At 35.1% G+C, this 21,363-nt stretch overlaps 1 protein-coding gene across 6 annotated transcripts in view; it reads left to right on the forward strand.

Moving 5' to 3' along the window:
- Positions 1–21,363, forward strand: part of TXNDC16 (thioredoxin domain containing 16) — a 148,131-nt gene that overhangs the window by 79,338 nt on the left and 47,430 nt on the right. For all 6 annotated transcript variants that reach the window (XR_008915039.1, XM_016426324.2, XM_056811096.1 and 3 more), the window contains 3 exons: positions 12,028–12,194; positions 12,592–12,652; positions 18,809–18,941. Coding sequence is in view for 5 of the 6 variants with exons in the window: in XM_016426324.2 (XP_016281810.2) it covers positions 12,028–12,194; positions 12,592–12,652; positions 18,809–18,941 (361 nt within the window). In the remaining variant the exon portion in view is untranslated. The remainder of the gene's footprint in view (positions 1–12,027; positions 12,195–12,591; positions 12,653–18,808; positions 18,942–21,363) is intronic.

Below are 21,363 nucleotides of genomic sequence, written 5' to 3' on the forward strand. Positions count from 1 at the left end.
TCATTCTATTATCATTTTCAGCAATAGCAAAAATAAATAGCAAATGTTTATCTTGTAAAAATTTATATCTCTAATAATAAAAATATTACATTTTAGGAGGTTTATTAAATGATCATTAGAAATCAAGGAATAAAGAGGATACAAAATAAAAACCACATGCCTATGACTGATGAGCCCATTTAAAATCCCCCGTGCTTAGTTTACCACTATACTTGCTGAATCATGCAAGAAGAGAGGGTGTGGGAGGCATTACTGCCAGTTAAATACCAAAAATGTGATCTCACCAACATGGAGTCTTAGGAGAGATTATAGGGAATTCTGGGAAATACCAAGGACTTCTGGGGAATGAAGTCTAAGGTTCGAAATCTCCATTTATACACTCTGAAAGTGACTGATGGGGTCCTGGATATATTCACATATTCCCTTAATTTTTTCACATGTTCACAAGCCCCTTTTTTTCAAAATGAAAAAAAAATGTAGAACATAATGTGTGTATTAGTGAGACTGATTTCTCTTTGATTAAATCAGGGATATGGTGTCACCTTAATACATCACAATGCATTTGTCATATATCTGAACAGACAACTGTGGCACACAGCTCATTTTCCTCAGAAATTAAAGAGGATCTGGTCCAAGACCAATACATGCCCAAAGTAAGCCTTTTAAAATGCAGACTTTTATTTTTAGATAAGTTGCCTGAATATGTTTGGCCAACTGCTGGGTCTTAAGAAAACCCTAGAACTAGTTCCAGTAAGGTGGATACAAAAGGGAAAATGGCTTTCTTTTTAGCTCTTGGGCTGTCCTTATTTTCCCTTTTCATTCCTTCCTACTATCTCTGCCTGGTAGAGTGACTGGGCTTGATAAAAGAGAAGAAACTAAAGGTTTTCTCTAATATTACATCATCTGATACCTACAAGCATTTGACCTTTCATTGTCAAATTGTCTTTAGAGAAAAATAGTTCCAAAAATAGGCCAAAAGGCAGAGTTTTTCATCGTAGGCTTTTTCTCTCACTGCAACCATTGCTGAATGGTACACCTATAGTTTTTCAATAGGGACCTCTAGTTGACACTGTGGATTGACACAGAATGTAAGGGGTTGGACTAGATTATTTAAGAGTATGGTTGCCTCATCCACTTAAGGATAAGTGGGGTGTATACACTTCTGGTGATTAAATCTAAAAAGGGGTAGGAGAAAGTTAATTCCATCTTCACAATCCCCGCTGTGATCATTTGGGAGACTAGTCTCCCATATTGATCATTTAACATAATCAGCATATACGTCTAAAAGTCTTCTAACTACAGGTGTATACAATATTGCACTTTCTAAAAGGAAATTACAATAGTTAGAGATAAGAGAGAAATAGAAGAGAGAGACTACAAACCAATGTTTGCTAGGTACATTGACAAACAGCCAATTAGGGGGCTTTGGCATAAGAGTACATTCAAAATCAATGTTGAACCTCACTTCAGTTCAATCAATTGCACCCCAAAGTTCATTCTGGATCTTCTTGATGTACTGTAGGTTTTTGCAGGCATCTTTCTCCAAACAGTTCATTTTCTGGATTCAAGGAGTTAGGAGTTAGCAAACTTCTTTTCTTGAAAATTTTCTCAAACAAAATTTTAAATCTTGGATTTTTATGAAAATATATACAACCCTCCTTCAGGAAGGTGTTGACCAACACCCAGATCAGCTCAGGATACATGATTGAGTTATGAGGGTATATGAGCCAATTATCAAAAGAAAAACCAAAAACAGAAACAGAAAAACAAATAGAAAAATTTAACTTTGGGAGAAAGAAAAAATTCAAAATCAGAATCAAAATATAAAAAATATGTATATAAAAATTTCTAAGTAAACAAGAATAAATTCATAACAGGCCCTTGTATTAGGGTCCAATTGAATAAATTCATAACAGGCCCTTACATTAGGGTCCAATTAAAGTAATTTCTTTCCTATAAATCTATAGAACAAAATTCAGTACTATTCTTACCCATTGGCAGCCAGGTCTACAGGAGTTGCCTTACTATAACAGAGGAAAAAGGACTAGATGTTTGTGTAAAAGGGAAAGTGTCATTCCCTGGTCTGATTTTACCTTCACTCTCAGGGATAGGGGGGGAGCCAGGATGATAGCCAAATTTTGGTACTTGTCTGAATATGGGACAGGGAAGGCTTGTGTCTGACATATATCAAACAATCACAACTTCGACTTCAAACAAGTCTTCTGTCTTGGAACAGATTCTCATCAATCCCACTGGGATTCATTGGTCTCCTTGACTTTGTGCTTCTTGGCACTTTTGTTCCCTTCTCCTGGAATCAGACACAAACATTAATCACAGTCCCATAACATTTATCAATAAATGGCAGGTTTCCATAGTCTAATACTTTGGGGTATGCATTAATATTAGAACAAATATACATTTTAAACTTATATTACTGCAAAAATAAAAAAGCTTATTATTGATTGTATGTATTTTAAGTACAAGAAATGAGAAAAGAGAAAATCCATATACTCTATTGCACATACAAGGAAAAACAATGATAACAATTTTTTTAAACCCTTACCTTCTGACTTGGGAATCAATACTGTGTATTGGTTCTAAGGCAGACGAGCAGTAAGGGCTCGATAATGAGGGTCAAGTGACTTGCCCAGGGTCACATAGCTGGGAAGTGTCTTGAGGACAGATTTGAACCTAGGACCTCCCATCTCTAGGCCTGGCTCTCAATCCACTGAATTATCCAACTGCCCCCTAAAATTTTTTTAAAAAAATCAAAAATATATAGTTTATTATCAGTGACACATTGTGTTTGCCCAAGGAGAGGCAGGATACAAAGTTTCTCACTCAAAAAAATGAGATCCATTTTATTTTTTAACTTAGCTATGATCTACAATGTGATTGTACATAATTTTCAATAAGAAAACAGCTTTATAATAAACAGTAATATAGCAACTAATACACATTCAAGAAGTACCAAAATCCCCCCAAATCATACGAATACATTTAGATGACAATAAGAAACAAACATGCTATCATTAGGATTCATATAAGTCTATAGGGACTGAAGCTCATGGATACTTGTCACAGGTTCTCAAAACCTAGCAAATCTTTCAAACATCATTCCAAATGTGGCAGAGCAGCCCAGAAGAAACATAAACCTCTGTACTGCTGATGAAAACCTTTTGGGTCTAAAAATGTCACCAAGAATTTAGATCATTCTGGTGGAATAGAGTAAGTTGAAGACTTACAAATATAAAAACCAATTTCAAAGCTATTAGACTTCACAGGAAAAAATCCTTCACACCTCTAGCATGAAATTATAACCCATTACAGGTTAACTAAGCCTCTTGGGCACCTCACTCCCTCTGGTATGAGACTGTAACAGTTAACAGACCTGTCTCCAATATGTTCCACCCATTTCACATGGAGCTGAGTACTAAATAGTGAAAAATACTTCGTATGTCTCATCCATTACATTTTTAATAAATGCAGAGATGGGGAAATACAATAGTGCTATTGCACCTCTCTTCAACTACGAAATGGCCCTGTACCTCTTGTTACAAACAACTCAGAGGCAGGGATGCTACTAGATGTCTAATAATCACTTCTGAAGATCCCTTAAAATCAATTGAGATATTTAGCTCGTTAAATTCTCCAAAGGTTGTATATAATTATAACCAGTTTTAATGGATTCCATCCATCATCTATGTGACAATTAACAAAAACAAAAAGAAACCAAAGGCTGTTAGGACAACATGTGATCTGGTTGGATTTGATGAAAGGATTTTTGCAAGTTGATTATAAACTTTTACAATGGTATGTTCTCTGGTCCAGTCATAGGGGAAAGTACAAAATAGTGAAACATTATAGATTAGATTAATTTGTGAACTTAACAAGCAAAATTAATTCTTTTTTTTAAACCCTTACCTTCCATCTTGGAGTCAATACTGTTTATTGGCTCCAAGGCAGAAGAGCGGTAAGGGCTAGGCAATGAGGGTTAAGTGACTTGCCCAGGGTCACACAGCTGGGAAGTGTCTGAGGCCAGATTTGAACCTAGGACCTCCCATCTCTGGGCCTAGCTCTCAATCCACTGAGCCACCCAGCTGCCCCCAAAATTAATTCTCAAAACAATCAGCAAATACAATATATGTGACAGGATACAGGCACTGAATTACAGAGTCCATAAAGACTACATTCAGGCACTGAATTCCAGATGGGTCTGAAGTCAGGAAGACTCATCTTCATGAGTTCAAACCTGGCTTCAGAGACCTATTAGCTGTGTTACTCTGGGTGTGTCACTGTATGGCACAGTTCCTCATCTGTAAAGTAAGCTGGAGAAGGAACTGCAAGCTACTCCAAGATGGTTCAGAATGACTGAAAAACAATTGAACAACAAAAAGTTTCAAAAGCTTCAGACAGAGAACAAGAAGGATGATTCTAATTTCTGATAGATCCAACTGTTGTTAAATTTTCCTTCATTTTTGAAGAGGACCAGTGACACCAGAGGGTGATGCATTGACTTATGCATGAAGTGGATTTAAGTGATGCAGTTACACAAAATCATCAATCAGACTTGCTCTCTCTTCCAGAATCATCAAAGTCCAATGGCAAGACAAAAGTAAGGATGACTGGTAATGGCCTGAGATGCAAAAGATGACATCTTTGGTGCCTAACCAAGCTCAGTACTCTACTGGGCCTGCTTTTTGGAACAAATTGTGTTTATCCGTCCATTCTACCAGGAGAAATCTTTACATACTTGGGTAGACACTCTTGGGTTTTTGGTCCATCATTCACCCTCAACCTGGTTTATTCTATCTGCAGAGATGGTTTACTGGAGTGTGACTGATGCACATGCTACAGCTTCTTAGAGCCCTGAAAAAGGCTCAGCAAACCCTCACACCAGAAGTACTACTTCTTTTTGAACTAGTTAGGTTGAGCCACAAGGGATGGTGCATGAAGTTAGAAGTAAGCAGGCATTGTAGAAGTCTGGTCCTGCACAAAGTCTACAAAAGATAGCTATATAAAAACCTCCTTTAGAGTACTAACTACACCAAAGTGGTGTGACAGGTGAAAATTCTAAGAAATTGGGTTCTGGGTAGGAAAAATCAATTCATTAATTAGGCTATATAAAAGAAAAAATACTCAAAAGCAATTATCTGAGCCAAACTGATGTTTATTGTTGCATAAGTGTAAATCATAATGCCAAGATCTAGATATGCCAGCTCTATAGTCTAAGACCCAGAGATGAGGAAATGACCTCAAGATAAGGAAATTATTGATTTATATGCATTATGCAAAGGAGTCAGATTAATCAAACTTCCCCCCCAAAAGTGTTCAGAGAATATTTCTTCTTAAGAGGAAAACCGAAGTTTTTCTTTCTACTAGGTTTCTTTCTTCCAGAAGGTCAGATTGTTTCCGTATGTTCTTTTGGGGGAAGGGGATCATACCATATGCGGTGAAAGTGGCCAAGGTTATTCCATAGTTTCAAAGCCAAAAGAGATACCACAGTCTTAAGAAGTCTGGATATATTTCAAGATATGTGCAAACTTTGGCAAGGGTATTTTGCAAAGGCATTTCAAGGAATTTTCTTTCTCTTTTTTTTTAATCCTTACTTTCCATCTTGGAATCAATACTGCGTATTGGTTCCAAGGCAGAAGAGTGGTAAGGGCTAGGCAATAGAGTTCAAGTGACTTGCCCAGGGTCCCACAGCTGGGAAGTGTCTGAGGCCAAATTTGAACCTAGGACCTCCCATCTCTAGGCCTGGGAATTTTCTCTTAATATAGTTATTGATTATTGATTATTGAGTCTCATACACAGTTATTTCAATTAACTAATAATTATGATTATTTCTTACTATTATACTATGATTATACCTTATTGTTATATTACTGGATATTTCAATAGGATTTCAGTCATAGGATATAAATCTGAGAAAAACACATAAAGCAATGAATATATACTAATTAAGACTGCTAAACTAAGTTATCTTTTGTAGCTAGTAAAGACCAATAAATTAATGGTTAATGATTTCTCTCAGTGATAAGAAAGGATTCATCTAGAATCAGTTCTGAAAGCTCATTCTTCAGCCCTCACCTTGACAGACTCAGACATCTCTAATTGGTGGATACTTAATGAAGAGATGGACTGATATTTTTCAAACCCTTTCCTGATCCCCTCATGATAGTGCCTGATCACAGGACTCCAATATCCTTAATGATTTAGAATGAGAAATCAAGTCTGGTTAAAGTTTGACTTTCATTGTTTATCCTAATGAAAGAATTCAAGAACATATCCATGTTGCCCCTGGACAAGTTTGGCTGGAGCCAAATTTGTTAACAGGAAAGTATGGAACTTACATTTTCAATCATAATTATTCCAATTTTAGAAGATGCTCTGGGGCAAAAAATGTAAGAACATTCCTAAAATCTCCAGACAAAGAAATGAGGATGAACATAAAATGCAATGTTATAGAGCAATATTCAGAATCAAATGATACAGTATTAAGAATGAATCTTGTTAGTGCCAAGATTTTAGAAACTTGCAAATGGTTTGGGCCAGAGATATTTCGATGTTAGTGAGCTGTAGCAGGCACATGTGTGGATACTGTTTACACAAAACATATACTGGATAATGTGGTGAGTCAAATGAAATGACAGGACACGGAGAAATCTTGGCTAGGATACTAGAACCACTTCTTTTGATCTCAACCAAAGGGGATCAAATCTCCCTTAATTTAATGAGAGAAAGGGACAGAAGAGTTGTTTTTTTGATAGGGTTTCAGTTTAAGCTGGTTGTTTATAGTAAATAAACAGATGTCCAAGATTAACCTGTAAATAAAAGTCCTAGGGACTAGTTGTAGGAGTGATTGCATCATGCCTTTTTTACCTCTAAGCCTATTCAAAGTGAGCAAGACCACATTTTTGAGCAGGGGCATGAATTTTGGCAGATGCTAAACATTAAAAAAATTAATATAGCATGAAATAAATTACTTGTAAAATCAAAATGGTAGAAATTAGAGAAAATGTTCATTTCTCTCTTTACACAATAACAACGCAAAGCTAAGTTGCTGAGAAGACCATAAGAAGTTTCAGAAAACTATACTGAAAGGGAGAGGCATGTGAATTTTTCATTATTGCTCTTAGAAGATCTAAAAGTTAGAAGATTTAAAAAGAAAAGAGGCCTATAACCTCACCCCATATCTCCCCACTGCCATTACCACTGAATTTCCCTAAGAGCAAAATGACAGGCCAATCAAAAGAGAAGATACTACAAATGTAGAAAACCATTGAAATAGGTGGCATAACTATTAAAAATATCATTTAAAAACATTTCCATAGTATTAATTTAAAAAATGTTGGCTTTGTTTTTATACTGGTAGATCCTTGGGCATAGGGACTTTTTTTTGTCTTTTTTTGTGTGTGTTCCAGCATTGTACAACATCTGGCACACAACAGGCATTTAATAAATGCTTCTTTTAAAAATTAAAAAAAATTAATTCATTCCTGGTTGTTTCTTCTTTTTTTTTTCCAATTAAATGTAAAAATATTTTTTAACAATTGTTTTCTAATATATATATATATATATATATATATATTTTTTTTTTTTTTTTAAACCCTTACCTTCCGTCTTGGAGTCAATACTGTGTATTGGCTCCAAGGCAGAAGAGTGGTAAGGGCTAGGCAATGGGGGTCAAGTGACTTGCCCAGGGTCACACAGCTGGGAAGTGTCTGAGGCCAGATTTGAACCTAGGACTTCCTGTCTCCAGGCCTGACTCTCAATCCACTGAACCACCCAGCTGCCCCCGTTTTCTAATATTTTATAATTATTTATTCTTCTTCTCAACCCGCCCCGTCCAGGTAGTAATTAGTCTGATAACAGGTTATACCAATTCTTTCATGCAGTACAAATTGTACTTGCCATCTCAGAAGACATATATCATATATAATAAAAAATTATGAAAGAAAAAGTGAAAGATGGTGTGCTTTGATCTGCAGTCAGACTCCAACAATTATTTCTTTGACTGTGGATAGCATTTTTCATCATTAGTCTTTTGTGGATTTACTTTGCAGATAATAAGCCTTTACAGGTGATCATCATAGAATATTTCTGTTACTGTATATATTGTGTTGTGATTCTGCTCACTTCCTTTTGCCACTATGAAAAAGAGCTGCTAAATTGCCTGGGTAGGTCCTCTTCCCTTTTCTCTGATTTCTTTGAGATACAGATTCATTACTGCTGGGACACATGGTATGCATAGTTTTATGTTCCTTTGGACATGGTTCCATATTGTTCTCTGGAATAGTTGTATCAGTTTACACTTTCATCAACAGTTTATTAGTGTCCAATTTTCCCACATCCCCTCCAACCGTTATCATTTCCTTTTTGGCCATGTTTGCCAGTCTGATGGATGTAAGATGGTATCTCAAATTCACATTTCTCTAATCAACAGTGATTTGGAGCATTTTTTTCATATGACTATAGAATAGTTTTATTTTCCTTTGAGTACTGCCTGTTCATATCCTTTGATCATTTATCAATTGGTGAAGGTTTTGTATTCTTATGAATTTGAGTCAGTTCTCTCTCTATTTGAGCGATTAAGCCTGTGTCAGAGATACTTGTTATACAGATTTCTTTATTTCTTTATTTTTTTTAGAAACTTACCTTCTGTCTTAGCATCAATATTGATTCTAAGGCAAAAGAGCAATAAGGACTAGGCAACTGGGATTAAGTGACTTGCCTAGAATCACTAGGAAGTATCTGAGGTCAAATTTGAACCTGACTTTCAATTCACTGAGCCACTTAGCTGTCCCCTCATACAAATTTTCCCACAATTTGATGTTTACCTTCTAATTTTGGTTGCATTGGTTTTGTTTATTCAGAGACTTTTTAATGTAATGATATTTAATTTAAAATTATCTATTTCATGTTTTATAATATTCTCTGTGTCTTGTTTGGTCATAAATTCTTCTCTTACCCATAAGTCTGACAGACAAAACTTTTCATGTCCCCCTAATTTGTTTATAGTTTATAGTGCCACTCTTTATTTCTAGATCAAGTTTCATTTTGACTTTGTCTTGGTGTATGGTGCTGCAGGGCGTGTTAGGGTTAGGGTTCCCTGTTCGGGCGCCATTTGTTGTGGGGTGGTCTAGCCTCCCACAGAGGATGGGGTCTTGGAGGTGGGATGGTGTCGGCAGAATGGTGAATGGGACACAGCTTTTGTATTCAATCCGTAGCACAGGTTTCACAGAAAAACTGCTCCACCTTCTCCCAGGCTTGGCTTTATTTTTATCCCTCATGGTTACATACATACTTGGCACACAGTTTCATTTTTCAACATTCATGTTTCCATAGATCCTAAAAATAGATGCAAAGTTTAAGGAGATAATCAACAAAACACTGTTGCTAAGTGCGTCATTGAAGGGTAGAATCAACATGGCCCAGTTTTAGGTTGGGGAATTCTGAGCACAGATTTGCCAGAAGTTTTATGCCTAGAAAAGAAAGTCCTATCTATGTGGATATATAAGAATCCTTAGGTTTAATTTTTTAAGTGGGATCCCCTGGTGATATTCTGGGGGGACAGAGTGGGACATCTGTATTAACCTTGCAAGCATGTTTCATCTATTTTTCCTGGGGCTAAGTAAGAGCAATTCCAATAATATGGGAGTGCTAATAAGGAAAGTCACTTAGGGGGGTTTCAGTGGGTGTTTCCATCCTTCCTGGAGGCCACTTTGCATGCCTTGGTTTCCACATGAGACCATGTTAAACAGCATGGTCTTTGATGGCTCCTGGCAGTATGGTGTAAGATGCTGATCTGTGCCTACTTTCTGCTATACTGTTTTCCAGTTTCCCTAGCTGTTTTTGTCAAATAGTGAGTTCTTGGGGACAGTAAGTGGCTTAATGAGCCAGGCTCAGAGATTGGAGGTCCTGAATTCAAATCCAGCCTCAGATGTTTTCCTATCTGTGTGACTCTGGGCAAATCACTTAATACGCATTCCCTAACCTTTACCACTCTTCAGCCTTGGAACCAATATATTCTAAGATGGAAGTTAAGGGTTAAAAAAAATAGTGAATTCTTCCCCCAAAGCCTGGTTCTTTGTGTTTTATCAAACACTAGGCTACTATGGTTGTTAACTACTGTGTGTTGATTATCTAACCTATTCCATTGATTTACCACTCTATTTCTTAGCCATTCCATATTATTTTGATGATTACCAACCACTTTATAGTAGAGTTTGAATTTAGATATGGCTAGTGCTCCTTCCTTCATATAAATTCCTTTGATATTCTTGGCTTTTTGTTCTTTCAGATAAATTTGTGTAGCTCCCATCTTAGATAAGGTCCTTATCAATTTTGACTAGCTTATTTCAGTAGCTTCATAATGGTTTCTCTGCCTCACGTCTCTCCTCTTCAATTTATCCTTTAAACATTTGTCAAACCAATTTGCCTTAAACACAGGTCTAACCATTTTACTCCCTTACTTTTGGAAAAAAAATAACTTTTTTGTGTAAAGCCCTTTATAACTTATTGCCAACCTGATTGTACATTATACCCCTTCCCACCCACTGCAATGCAGCCACATTAATCCTCTGTTCTTTCCATGTGACATTTCATTTCTCACCACCTCTAGGTCTGGAATTCTTATTCTCTCCTTTCCTCTACTTCATGAAATCCCTCCTCTTCAAGATGCAGATTAAACACCACCTTCTATCAATATATGTCAAGTGTTTTTTTAAGTACCTAAGATATACAAAATACTGTTTAAGCCCTGAGGATACAAGTGCAAAGGTTGGAATGAAGGGATGCACAAGGAGATTACATTTTAATGGGAAAGACAATAAGTATATATAAATAGATACAGCATAAATATAACATTAATAAGTAAAAATTATATTCTTTGTATATAATTATATAATAAAATTACACAACTATATAAATTTTGTGTGTATGTGTGTGTGTGTATGTAGGTATGTAAATATATGGGGCTGCTAGGTGTGCTGTCCTTGGAGTCATGAGGATCCGAGTTCAAATCCAGATTTAGACACTTACTAGCAGTGTGACCCTGGGCAATTCATTCAGCCTTATTTTCTTTATTTGTAAAATGAATTAGAGAAAGAAATGGAAAATCACTCCAGTATCTTTGCCAAGAAAACCCCAGTCAGACAAGTCAGAACAATACAGTACATATATATATATATATATATATATATATATATATATATATATATGATGTATACACATAACCACAGACACATAAAATATAAGGTAGTTCAGAAGGAGAAAGCATCATATACAGAGTGCTGATTACATGATGTCTTTCCTGATGGTTGCCCAAAATGCTAGTTCTTTCCCTCTGTAATCACTTTGTATTTATACTCTTTATGTCTGCTGTTTATATTTATATCTTTATATATATTTATATCTAACATTACTCACACCTTTGTCCTACTGATATACTCTTAAACACAGATGTAGAAAGGCATGAGGCTGTGCTAACCACATACACTCTAAACTCATCTTAAATAACCTCAACTATACCTTTGTTACTACAAGGCAGTCTTTTTACACTTTCCATTATTTCACCATAGTGACTTTTTCAGACATTTTCATCCATATAATTTCTTTTTTGACTAATCCCCTTTTTGGGGAAATATTTGAATTAGTTATTCTCTGAAACCTTAGCTTAATTTGAAGAAAAAGTAAATTTCTACTTAATGCTTATAGCAACTTCTTTGTATGTATGTTTTAAAGAAATCCACATGTTATCTTAGGTTTACATGTTGTACTTTATTATCACAGTTTTATGTATTCACATTGGGAATGTAGTGATAGGAGAATTTCTGTTAATGTTATATTTGGATCACAGATTCTTCTCTCTTATAATGGTTAACAATTTTGTTAATGCTTAAAGCTATATATGAATAGCAATTATTTTATTTATTGTGTTCATTTATTTTAAATGAAAATGTAAAAAATTACAAAACACAGTAGAGTATAATAAATACAACTTATTCTTCCTTTTTTCTTTTAAAGACTGAAATTACTGAAGATCCTGAAAAAGTTTCAACTATTCATCTCCAACTTGGATTACCGCTGATTTTTATTCTTAGTCAACAGAACACTTATGAAGCTGACAAGAAAACTGCAGAAACAGTCGCTTGGCATCTCCTGGGAAAAGCAGGAGTCACACTATTGTTAAAGTATTATAAAATTTGATTGCTTTAAATCAGAATGTTTTCATGCATAAATTTCAAACATTTCTCTCTTTTTTTTCAAACATCAGCAATCCTCATTACTTACACATTAACCCAAAAGTATAACAAATAGAGATAAGCCAACCACTATCTAGATAAATTCTCCCTACCAATTAGGTAAAAACTTCATTTTTGGAATATGCATATTCTGCCTGCTTACAAAGGACTTCAAAGACTCTAGATCAAGACTTGAGGAATCTTCTCAAGAAGGAATCTCCAACTAAAGTTTTAGGAAAATTTGTCATTTGGCAGTAATCTCTTTCATGATAATTAGGTATTGCTTACAAAGGCATTAAATGATTTACTATTTGTAATTTACAGATTGATTTCCATTTTGAAACAGGGACTCTACAGATCTGAACATTCCCACTCATACCAATGTCATCTTCAAAAGAGCAAAAGAGGTTAGTTTTTATATCTTTATTTTAAAATTTTGTTTATTTATCACTAAGGTAATGGGAAAAGTATTCATTAATTTTGCTTTTTAGCTCTTGGCTAACTAAATTCTCATTTATCAATTTAAAAGAATATAAATTTATAATTTAAATCATTTTATGTCAGTAGAGATTCTGGCACCAAGTTTCATTTGTTAGTAAGATAGTGGCTTCCAGGAAGCCTCATTGCATTGTGTGACCCTGAGTTCTCAGAAGGCAGTAATGATAGTTTGTTGTTTCTTCATTATAGTAATTAATAGGCATTGAATAAACTTCTCCAATAAGTTTTTAAAATTGGTGTGAATATCCTTTCAGTCATTTCCCTATTTTTTAAATTAGTAATTTATAAGTAGGTCAAATTGAAGTTGTTTTTATTGTGGACCATATGTTCTTCATTTTATTTTGAGCTTAGGTTTAGAATACAGTGATAGCTGATTCTGGAATGACTCCACTCAATCAGTAATGGTTCACTTTCTGTCTTTTAAAACAAGATTAGTTTCATTTTGGAGGAATCTTCTGCTAATCACATCCCATGCTTTGCAATTCTTTTCTCAGTTTTGTGCTCTTCATTTTATTTTTTCCTAATAATCAACCCTACATTACAGTTCCCAAAGCAGTTATTCAAAACCTAATCTTAACTTCTCAAGCTATGTCCCCATTCCTCTCATCATTGGGCTCATACTTCCCTGAAAAATTGAAACTGTGGTGAAAGCCATAATTCCACATTCTAAATCACCTTAGCATCACACTCTACCCTGTCCTCCTTTGTTGTAAGGTACCCATTCTGTACTTAATATCTTTGATCCCAGCTACTCCCAACTCCATAGATAGAGACTGAAAATTAGGAGAAAGAATTATTGGAGGAAGGGGAGAGAATTTCTAGTCTTTCACAGTTGTTTTTATTATTATAGTCATTATTTAAATTATTCTTTTGATTGTATCCACTTTACTCTGCCTTTAATTCATTCGAGCCTTCTCATGTTTCTCTGAATCAGGTATGTTAATAATTTCTTATGGATCAATAAAATTCCATCCCATTCTTCTGAAAGGCAGTATGTTGTGGTAGATAGAGAAGCTGCCCCTGAGTCCAGAAAAGCTGGGTTTCAGGGACTCCTCTGATGCACCATTGGCTGTTTGGCTCCCAGCAATTCACTCACTCTCTCAGTGCTCTTGGTAACTCTCTAAGATATTAATTGCTGACAAGGCACTGATTTGTTTTTGTAGAAGCTTTTCCTTATATCAGTAAAGTCACAGGTCTAGTCTCTTAGCTCCTTATATTAATGTGTCAATTTATCCAGGCATTACCCAATTGTTTGGCATCCAATTCTTTGCTATAACTAAAAGTGCTTTTATACATATTTTTGTTTGTATAAATAATGTATCTCTACAGGTGATTTCCAAATCTATGTATCCCTGGCCTCCTAAAATCTAATGCTGCATATTATCCTGGACAGCCTGTAGGCATCTCAAACTCATTATGTGCAAAATATAACTTATTTTCTTTTCTTCACTCTCAAGCCTTCTCCTCTTCTGAACTTTGCTATTACTGTTGAGGGGACCAGTGTCACAATAAACATATTCAATGAGAAATTAAGACACAAAAGTCTTGAGTATAATCTATTTATTAGCAAGACTAGCAGTTGCTAATAATGGATGTCAATGGCCCTTCAGTAATCAGTGACACACCTTACAATTAGAGTAGCTTTTTATATAGTTTGGTAGTTACATAAGGTGCAGTAATGCAAGCTTAACTAAGACTGCGATTGGTTTATATTAGAAGCAAGGATGGGTTTATATTTTGCTAACTTGCAAGAGGAGGAGTATTCAAAGGCCATTGCAACAGAGTTAGTCAATATCCTCTGGAAAGTCCTGTGACATTATTCACCCTTGATCCCAACCTTTGTCTCTCCTGCTGCCCCCCCAACCCTCTAGCAGAGAAACTCAGTGCTAGGAAAAACATCTCCTGACCAGGTTGAATCAACCTTCATCCATCTTCTTTATCTTACTTAAAAGGCAGGCCTTATCTCCTACCAACTCTCATGAAAACTTTTCTAGCAAGGAATATACAAAATAAATCCAAATCTAAGCCCTAGAAATTGATTACACTGATTCACCAAACTTAAATATTAATAAATCAGTAATTAATAATAAGTTTCATACCACCATCCTTCTAGTCATTGAGATTCACAACATTAGTGCTATCCTCAATTCCTTTCTCTTCCCAGATATCTAATTGTCAAATCTTGTTCCAACATTTATAACATTTCTTACATTTAACTCCTTTCAACTTCATTGCCTCTCCTCCTACACTTTTTGGATAGCATTTTTTGACTCCATTTCAAATATTTCCTTACTCAAATTTATCTTTCACATAGCTGCCAAAGTGATTTTCCTAAAATAGATGTCTGACTATGTACTCACTGTACTCACCGAACTCCAGTGCCCCCTTGTTAACTCCAAGATTAAATATAAATCCCTCCTTTTCTTTTTTTTTTTAATTTAAATTTTATCTTTTCAGTGAACAAAAATTTATTTTCTCTCTCTGTCCTGTACCTTTTTCCTCACTTTAGATCTTTGTAACAAAATGTTCTTTGTCTGGCAAAACAAATTCCAAAATTGGCCATGCCTAAAAAAATTATGTTTCCATCTGTACTCTTTCTGTTAGAAGAGGCAGGTAGCATATCTTTCAAAGTTCTTTGACTTCTTTGACCTCACCATAATTTCTGCTTCTTTATTATCACGTAACAATCTGCTTATAAATATTTTTATACCTATTGCCTCTTTTTTATATTTCTTTGGGATAAAGCCTTAACTTTTTGCTTTAAGCACTCAACTTTGTCAAGAACCCATCATTTATTTTATAAGCTATTATTCAGAAATAATTTTTTTCCCCAAATTCAACTACTTCTCAAACCTTTTTTTCCTGCCTTCAATTGGTAGTGAAAAAGTCACTTTTGGGGCAGTTTTGTTTTGTTTTTTTTTGACCAGCATCATCTTTGTCAATTTCTGGCAATCAATTTCCAGATTCTTTTTAGCAGTATCATTTACCCCGTGTGAACTGTAACTGCAAAAATGTGGGTTTTCCAAGACTGTGAATTGCCAAAACTGTAAAGGTTTTGGCCAAACTGTAAAGATAATTTTTATTGACTTGATTTATATTAAAAATAAGTGGTCGCCATGGGAAAATTCCCAAATATGAAAATACCCAAGTCAGCTGAATTTTATGGAGATTTTAATTAATACAAATGAAGGAATTAAGGGAAGGAGGGAGAGAGAGAGGGAGAGGGAGAGGGAGAGGGAGAGGAGGGAGAGGGAGAGGGAGAGGGAGAGGGAGAGGGAGAGGGAGAGGAGGGAGAGGGAGAGGGAGAGGGAGAGGGAGAGGGAGAGGGAGAGGGAGAGGGAGAGGGAGAGGAGGGAGAGGGAGAGGGAGAGGGAGAGGGAGAGGGAGAGGGAGAGGGAGAGGGAGAGGGAGAGGGAGAGGGAGAGGGAGAGGGAGAGAAGCCAAGCAGTAGGAAAGGGCCTAGGCCAAGCCTGAGCCTAAGGGAGAGTGAGTCAGTCTTTATCACTCACCACAAGATTGTCTTCAAGCTGGGTTCTTCCACTCCGAACTGAAATTAACCTCCAAACTGAATTCAAATTTTAACTGAATCCAATTGCCCTGAACTTGTTCCTTCGATTCCTTTTAAAGAGATTTTTCTTTTATGTCACCTCCCCTAAATTTTCACATCTACCAATCATAGTAGACGCTTTTTCCCAGGACTGCCCATTCTTAATTCTCATCTTCTTTGGTTCTCACCTTCTCTGGTTAGAAAAAAAAAGTCTGAGTATTTCACACCTCTTGTTAAGCTTGCCTTTTGTAAGTTACTTGACCTTTTTGTGACTAATTTAGCCTTTATAGGTACTTAGCACCCTTTTGTATTAGATCTAAAAATAGACCTAGCTTAAGATTCTAGCTTTATTATAAGTATGAGTTAGGGACTTTCATTGTTCAATCAGGAGTTTACAACTTTATCTTCCCCTAAGGCACTGTCTTGAGCAGGGTGAAGTAATTTTAAAGTTCTCAATACATTCCTGACAAAGTACCTCCATTGGTACAATAGGGGAATAGCTTAACCAAATCTTCTAAGGTATAGTCTGAGCAATTTTAAAATTCACAACTGACAGAAGTAGATCGTTATTGTTGGTTTGGAAATACTCTTGGGAAAAGCCTGGTAAGTAGTCCCCACTCAGCAAAGAGTTACTAGTAATCACTAGTAATTATTTTTCCCCCTTTGATTCTTATTTGATGATCCCTGTCCTATAAAGCCAAATCATTATTCTTTTTTAGGGGGGGAGGGACCTAAATACTATTCTAGTTGCTAGGGATAGAAATACAAAAGCAAGATAATTCCTTCCCTCAAGGAGCCTTCATTCCACTAGAGGATACAACATATTCAGAGATAGTGATGCCCCAACAGATGTTTCTGTAGGAGATAATTTAAATTTGTAGAACTTTTCATCCCACTTCCTTTTAGGGGAGTGGATAAAGCTGATTACTTATGACTATATCTAGCTCTATCTTGGGACTTCTGCTCAGGGCATGACCTTTTGAGATCACTACTTCCCCATTCTTGACTTGAGGTGGAGAAAAGCCACAGCCCTCTGGTTTAAATCAGTTTATTTGCTTGGAGAGAAATAATGAGATTGATTCATGTGGGTTTTAGAATAGGACAAAAGATTCTAATTCCTTCATGACTTGCTTTCTTTGCAAAACCAGAAATTTATAAATAAAATTCACATAATATTCTGAGACCCGCCAAGATAAGATGTGTTTTCCTAGCTAAATATAATGTAATCAATTATTTATTCAATTATTCAATAATTTTCCCTCCTCCCAAACACATCATCTATAGCAAAAATGCCATCCATATTGTCTGTTGTATGCAATAGTAAAACAGAAGGTAGAAAAGTAGAGTTAATTACCTGTTTTAGAGATTCTCTGACAAGGCATAATTTAGTCACATCCTGCTGGATTCTCTTAGTAGCTGAGTGATAAGTCAAGGAAGGGTAAATGCTTCAGATATTACAAGGCTTAGAGTCAATATCCTGAAAGACATCATCCATCTATTGCTCTTGCTATTGCCTACTCCTCCTAACTATTATTTTTAAAATAAATATGAGGGAATATTTTTAGGTGGAGGTAGCATTAATAACTGGGGAGAATCAGAGGCATCCTCTTGAGGAACAGACAACCATTGCATAGTCTTTGGAGGACAATGCAAAATTCTCCCCACCCTTTATTTGCTGGAAGCATATCCTCATCCTCATATTGGTTTTACTCCATGCTTATGCTGCTTTTTTGTTGTAGTTCAGTCATTTTTCAGATGTGTCTGACACTTCATGACTCCATTTGGGGCCCTGTTGGCAGAGATACTGAAATAGTTTGCCATTTCCTTCTCTAGCTCATTTTACAGATGAAGAAATTGAGACAAACAAGGTTAAGTGACTTGTCAGGGGTCATATACCTAATAAGTGTCTGAGAGCAGATTTTTAACTCAGTAAGATCAACTCCTAGGACTCTCCATTGTGCCACCATACTGCTTGTTTATAGAACTATTATACTTAGTTTTACATTGTTAGGGTCTTCTTTTATTTACATAATTTTTCCTTGAATGAGGCTAATTTGTTCACCTGCCTTTGATTATCAGTTATCAACCCCACCTAAGATAACCCTTTTTAAGTCTTTTTGAATTTCACCTGTTGCATAATCCTCTTGGATAACTTGTCAACAGATTTAATAAAGAGGTCATCTATATGTCCTTAAAAAATGGTGATTAATTAATGGAATAATGCCAACCTGGAGTTTTGTCTCTAATGGAATATCAGAAGATGTTGGCTTTGACCTTGTTCTGTTCAACTTTTTAAACAATGACTTGAGTACTTTTTCTTTTCATATTGTTTGTGAAACAGACACGATTTGAATTTTCTTGTAATTTTTAAAAGAATTTGTAGACAGTAAAAGTTTCATGCCAAACAAGGAAAATATGTAGTTTTTAATTTTGCTGCATTTCTAGTGGTCACATACCACCTATTTGGCATGTGTTTATTAAAGGAACTCTTAACTATATGAACATTTTAATTTTTCAGGGAGTACCAGTTGATTTCTTCTTTTTACATGATATTGATTCAATAATATCTCTTGTGGAAAATAATGCACCTATTCAAAATAATGAGCCAGTTAAGGAATATGAAGAAGATGAAATAGAGGCTCTAAATCTAGGTAATACCTTTCATTATATTTTTTCTATCATACTAAAATTAGCTTAGATATCTATTTATTTTCTTCTATGTAATATATTTAGTCCTATGCAGTCACAGAAATCTACTTTGAAAAAATAATGTTTTCAATTACTTATTATGCAATTAAAGGTAAAATGTATGAAATTACTATACTTTTTACCATAATACTGGCCAGGGATGTCCAGGCTCAAGTATTTTCCATAAATGTTCAAAAAAATTTAAATGAATACGAGTTCCTTCTGGTTTCTGACCTCTTCCCTGGTCTAGAAACTTCTGTCCTTTATGCAAAAATTTCCATCTACTAGAATATTCTATTATTTTAGTTTAATTTTGAAAATAATAATATCTCATATATTATCCATTGTGTTGAAGTTTACAAAGAGCTTTATATGCATTCTCTCAATTGATCCTCAGAACAGCCCTTTGAAGAAGTACTATTATTATCTCCCATTTATTGATAAGTAAACTGAAACTTAGAGAGTAAAGTTGCCCAGGGTCACAGAGCTAGGAATTATCTGAGGTAGAATTTTAACTCAGGTCTTCCAGACTTCAAAGACTCTCCAGAGTTGTACCCTGATCCTCATTGTAACATGGAGAGGACCTTGTGTGTTTTTAAAATAAATTTTATTTTCACTTCTGTATTCTGTCTCTCCTCTATCTGTTCCCTTTCTCCCAAACTGAGAAAACAAGAAAAACACACAAGACTCCCAAGTGTTTTATATTGTCTGCAATTATTTTAAGTGGAATTTCTCTTTCTATCTCTTCCTGTTGTACTTTGTTGGCAATATATAGAAATACTAATGATTCATGTGGGTTTATTTTATACCCTGTAACTTTGATAAACTTGTTAATTATTTCAACTAGTTTTTTAGTGGATTCTAAAGAATTCTAGAACTTTTTTTTCCTCTGCCAAGAAGATTCTCTAACTATACCATCATATTGTTTGCAAAAGTGATAGTTTTGTTTCATTATTGGCTATTCTGATTCCTTCATTTTCTTTTTTGTTTTATTGCTAGCCTTACTATCTAGAACAATGTTGAATAATAGTGGTGAAATAGAGAACTTCCAAGATTTCCTGATAAAAACACCAGTCTTGAACAGAAAATTTGATATTCAAAAATCAAATATCTTGGGTCTTGACTCAAGAGAAGCATAAAAAAGTGAACAGGAAAGTGAAAACTTAAGGGATTCAATAAATTTGAACTCTTTACGTTGCTATATAGGAAAGATGATACTTAAAACTCCTAAAATTTTTGTCCTTACTAGGGCAGTTAGAAGGAGTATTTATAGACAGAGGGCATGGGCATGGGAATAAATTAAGTGGGAAGACATGATACTGCAAAAAAGATGAAGTGGTGAAAAAGAGAAATGCATTGGGAGAAGGAAAGGAGAGGTAAAAATAGGGTAAATTATCTCACCTATAGAGATACAAAAAAGCTATACCAGTGGAGGAGAGGATGAGGGTGATGATGGATAATGCTTAAACCTGACTCTCATTAGAATTGGCCAAAAAGGGAATAAAATCTATACTCAATTGGGTAAGAAATCTATCTTATCCCTAGTAAATATGAGAGGAATAAAAAAGGGGGGACAATAGAAGGGAGGATGAATGGGGAGAGAAGAAGGAGGTTAGAAGTGAAACATTTGTGAAGAGGGACAGAGTGAAAGAACAGGATAAATGAGGGAAAATAGGATGGAGGGGACTAGACAGTAATCATAACTCTGAATGTGAACAGCATGAGCTCATTCATAAAATGGAAGTAGATAGCAGAATGAGTTAAAAACAAGAATCCTACATGTATACACATCTGAAGCAGGGAGACTCACAGAATAAAGGTAAGCTGAAATAAAAAAAAAATCATGATCTCAAATAAAGAAGAACCAAAACTATATCTGATTAAAAGAGATAAGAAAGGAAAATTATAGCTTGATAAAAAGGTACCATGCACAATGAAATAATATAAAAACTAAACATATGTTCTAAATAGGATAAAGTCCAAATTTTAAAATGAGAAATGAAGTGAGTTGCAAATGAAAATTAGACAGTAAAATTATACTAGTGGGGGACCTCAACCTTTCTTTCTCATAACTAGATAAATCTAACCCAAAAATAAATAAGAAAAAAGTTAATGAAGTGAATGGAATTTTAGAAAACTTAGATTTAATAGATCTCTAGAAAAACTGAATGGGAATAGAAGGGAATATACCTTCTTAGTGATACATTGCACCTACACAAAACTTGACTATGTCCTCATGAACAAATGCAGAAAAGTGGAAATAATAAATGCATCCTTTTCAGATTATAATGCAAAAAAATTACAGTCAATAAGGGGCCATGGGAATACAAATTAAAAATTAATTAGAACCTAAATAACTTAATTCTGAACAAGCAATGAGTGAGT

The sequence above is a fragment of the Monodelphis domestica genome, chromosome 1, assembly GCF_027887165.1.
Source record: "Monodelphis domestica isolate mMonDom1 chromosome 1, mMonDom1.pri, whole genome shotgun sequence".
Lineage (NCBI taxonomy): Eukaryota > Metazoa > Chordata > Mammalia > Didelphimorphia > Didelphidae > Monodelphis > Monodelphis domestica.